This window comes from Neophocaena asiaeorientalis, unplaced genomic scaffold (assembly GCF_003031525.2).
Source record: "Neophocaena asiaeorientalis asiaeorientalis breed wild unplaced genomic scaffold, Neophocaena_asiaeorientalis_V1.1 scaffold489, whole genome shotgun sequence".
In the NCBI taxonomy this organism is placed as follows: domain Eukaryota; kingdom Metazoa; phylum Chordata; class Mammalia; order Artiodactyla; family Phocoenidae; genus Neophocaena; species Neophocaena asiaeorientalis.
The window spans coordinates 2,467,013-2,470,861 of NW_020174791.1; the positions used below are offsets into that span (position 1 = coordinate 2,467,013).

The 3,849-nt window shown below is 56.6% G+C and overlaps 1 protein-coding gene across 1 annotated transcript; it reads right to left on the bottom strand.

Moving 5' to 3' along the window:
• Positions 1 to 1,482: 1,482 nt before the first annotated feature.
• On the bottom strand, positions 1,483 to 2,874 carry ACTRT2 (actin related protein T2). The gene has a single exon (XM_024760314.1). It carries the CDS (start codon positions 2,681 to 2,683, stop codon positions 1,550 to 1,552), a length of 1,134 nt encoding a protein of 377 aa, XP_024616082.1. The 5' UTR covers positions 2,684 to 2,874; the 3' UTR covers positions 1,483 to 1,549.
• Between the last annotated feature and the right edge of the window lie 975 nt (positions 2,875 to 3,849).

Below are 3,849 nucleotides of genomic sequence, written 5' to 3' on the forward strand. Positions count from 1 at the left end.
CAAAAATAGTTAAGCACATAATTTTCATATTATGTCACCTGATTTACATATCTCAATCCTCGATACCTTTTAAAAATACTAAAATGGTCATTTGGTAAATCGAATCTGTATTGAAAAAAATACTGTGGTAGGCCAACATTTGTAGACAAACCCAGTTGATCATCAGCATAAGAAAGAAATATTTATGAACAAAATAATCTCTGAAAACATTTTTGTGAGAAAAAAAAATCTAACTAGTAGATTTCTTTTTAAAAAGTATTTTCAGGGCTTCCCTGGTGGCGCAGTGGTTGAGAGTCCGCCTGCCGAGGCAGGGGACGCGGGGTCGTGCCCCGGGCCGGGGAGATCCCACATGCCGCGGAGCGGCTGGGCCCGTGAGCCATGGCCGCTGAGCCTGGGCGGTTGGAGGCTGTGGTCCGCAACGGGAGAGGCCACAACAGTGAGAGGCCCGCGTACAGCAAAAAAAAAAAAAAAGTATTTTCAAAAAAGCAAGCTTAAAAACAAAACCCGCCATAGAATACCTCCTCATACCATGATGAAGTGACATCTTAACAGTAAAAACTAGAAGGTAGGTTTAGAAAACAGCGATGGTGCTAGAGGTTCACACACACCAACTGACAGAAGCCTGGACACAGAGGCAGCATGAAGTCGATGCATTTAATTCGGGGAAGGGAATTACTGCCCGCTGCCCTGTTCCTTTTCTCCAAAAAGAGGAAAGAGAAACCGAGCCTCAAGGTGTCTGCACGTCCACTGGCCGGTGGTCTGTCCTTGGGCTAAATGTCAGGTGAACATACCGGCAGCACCACTGCCCAGGGGCATCTCTGTATTTTCCACTTCTCTCCCAGTAATATTTTGAGAGAGTTCCACCCCATCGATGTGGAAAAATTCCCTGTATGCATAACTTATTCAAATGTGATTTTACGGATGGCCATTAACTTCGTCTCCGATATTTACCCCCAAACAGTGCTATAAACATCTCTGAAAGTGGAAACAAATAGAAACACCAGAGTAATCAAGCCCCGATTCTTCAGCTCCCCCTGGGAGCAGCCTCTTCACAGAGCCTTAAACAGATGGTGATTTCTGCTGCTGACAGGCCCATGCGCCCAGGACGGGGGGTGCATTCCACTCGGCTGCCCGGCCCCATAAAAGCACAGCGATAGCCCTATGGTGCCGTCCCAGGGGAGGATTTCGTGACCTCAGAACAGGGCAGCATTCCTGCTTGTTCCCGCCCCCACTCCCGACCCACCTAAGACACAGGTTTAAAATGCAGAGTCCAGGCTCTGGGCAGGAGGCCTTGGCCCCTGCTTTGGGCACAAACTCTACAGATGGACACTCAACTCATGACCCAGGGCTTTCTCGGGAGAAACGGGGCTGGGGGACAGAACCACTGAAAAGAGATTCACCACCAGGGTCAGAAATTATTCTGGTGCCCCCGAGAATGAACCAAGCTCGACGTGGCCAAAGACTGCACCGTTTTGCCCTTTATTGAACATCCCGTGGTTGCCAAACGGTGAGCTCACTCCCCACTGCAGCCACCCTGCGCGCGGGCCCCTCAGAAGCACCTTCTCTGAACCACGGACGTCCCAAACTCCTTGAAGTCCGCAGAGGTGACCCACATCTGCTTGAAGCTGCTCAGGGAAGTGATGATGGAGGCGCCAATCCACGTGGAGAAGCAGCGGTCGGGCGGCGCTGTGATCTTGATGGTGGTCCCTTTGGAAGCTGCCTGCTCCAGCTCCCTCAGAAGACGGCCATCCAGCCCCCGGAAGAGCGTGGTGCCCCCGGACAGCACAATCTCCCCATAGAGCATCTTCTGGATGTCGGCGTCACACCTGGCGATGCTGCCGGAGACCATTTTGGAGAGGCCCGGGCTTTGGATGCCCAGCTGCTCAGGCGAGAACAGGGCCTCGGGCGCCTGGTACAGCTGGTCCCCGATACGGATGATGCTGCCGTCGGGCAGCTTGTACTCCCTGAGCACCTCCTCTGACCTCCGCGACAGCTCCTTCTCCGGCTCCAGGGCCACATAGCAGAGCTTCTCCTTGATGTCGTCCACCAGGGCTTTGTCCAGCACGCACGGGAAGGTCCTCCCGCTGGCCAGCAGCAGCCGGGTGAGGTGCTCCGTGATGTCTCTCCCCGCCACGTAGAGCTTGGTGATGGCGTGGGGCAGGGAGTAGCCCTCAAAGATGGGGACGGTGCAGGTGACCCCGTCCCCGCTGTCCACCACCAGGCCCGTGATGCAGGCCGAGGCGTAGAGGGCCAGCACAGCCTGGTCCGACAGGTAGAAGGCGGGCACGTCGAAGCTCTCAAACATCACCTCGGCCATCTTCTCCCGGGTCTCCCTGGGGTTCAGCGAGCGCTCCGTCATGAGCACCGGCCGGTCGCTGGCTTTGACCCCCAGCTCCCGCTCGAAGAGATGCTTCCAGAGCTTCTCCATGTCGTCCCAGCCTGTGATCAGGCCTCGTTCGATGGGGTAGTGCAGGTGTAAGACCTCGCCCCCGTGCAGGGCCTCTTCCCCCACACAGTACTTCTTCTGACTGGCCCCCGCCGAAGGCATCTTGACCTTGGGGTGCCCCACGATGGAGTGGACGACGTGGCGGGGGCCAACCTCTCCAGCCAGGCCTGCCTTACAGAGCCCGGACCCATTGTCAAAAATGACAGCCGGAGAATCTAACACGCGTGGGTTAAGCATGCCTGTGGCATCCTCATCCACACTTCGCCAAAATGAAGACGGAAGAGCCTCCTGGGCCACTTTGTGACGTAAGAGGCTCCTCTGGAGGTTTCGAGGGCACAGGATTCCACGGTTCTCTGGGCGTCTCCCAGGCAGGGCTAGCAGACAGCCGGTCCCCGAGAGCCCTCCATCCCCACCCACGGATCTGCTCTCCTCTCGGGAAGCCTGGGCTGCTGAGGCCTTTGCAGGAATGACGTCGCATATGTCACAATCCAGCCGGGGCGACCATTGTCCTCAGCCAGCATCAGAGGGCCTCTGGGGGTGGGGACTTGGAGTCTCTGCCCCCCCTCACCTGGTGAGACTCCAAAGGGGGAAGTCCAGCTGTTCCCGCAGGCCGTGTTGAGGAGCCTCTTGTGGAGCCTGGAACCAGCGAAGCAGCCCAGCCTGGGCCAGCCCATAAAACTGGCATCTCTGGCCCTCTGTTTGGAGGGAGCCGCTGTTTGGAGGGTGACAAGCACACTTCTCTTTGCTAAAGGGGGAGACCAAGCACCAGGCAGAGGTCCAGGTCGGAGGAGCGATGCCCAGGGCTCTGACACAGTAAGCACTCGGAACATGGTTTTGGAGTGCAGACTCCTCCAGGAAGCTCTCAGGGATTTCTCTTCTCTTTACCTCATGAACCCTGACCCTGTCTCACAGGGTAGCTGCTAAGCAGAGCCCTCTGGACCTATTGGCTCTCTCTCGGGGCACATGTACCCCTGCTCTGGCTTGAGGTCAAGGGCCCTCCTTGCTCTCTGCAGCCCCGGAAGCGCTGTCACAAACAATATCCAGTGGTTGTAGGTTGGGAACCCAATGGCCTGTGAAGACAGGGATCTGAGGTTTCATCGGCGGCGGGGGGGCAGCCCTGATTGGAGCCCCGGACATCTCTATTTTGGGCCCGTGACACAGTTGGTCAAGCCCACTGAAACGCTGTCAGAAGTGACCAGGTCACCAAGTCTGAGGTTGAGAGTGAGGCCAGAGGGCAGTGAGGCTACAGGTTTAGCCAAGCCCATGAGGGCAGGGGGCGCCCACTCCAGCCTCCCGGAGAACCCCTCCAGCAGCCCTGCAATCACACCCTGGGCTGGTTTCCAGCTCAGGAGGAGAAACTGGGAGAGAGCTCAGACTAGGGAACCAGGGCTGACCTTTTTCTT

Bases quoted from the DNA above. Each gene is read 5' to 3' on its own strand.
- ACTRT2 (XM_024760314.1), bottom strand. From the start codon at position 2,683: ATGCTTAACCCACGCGTGTTAGATTCTCCGGCTGTCATTTTTGACAAT.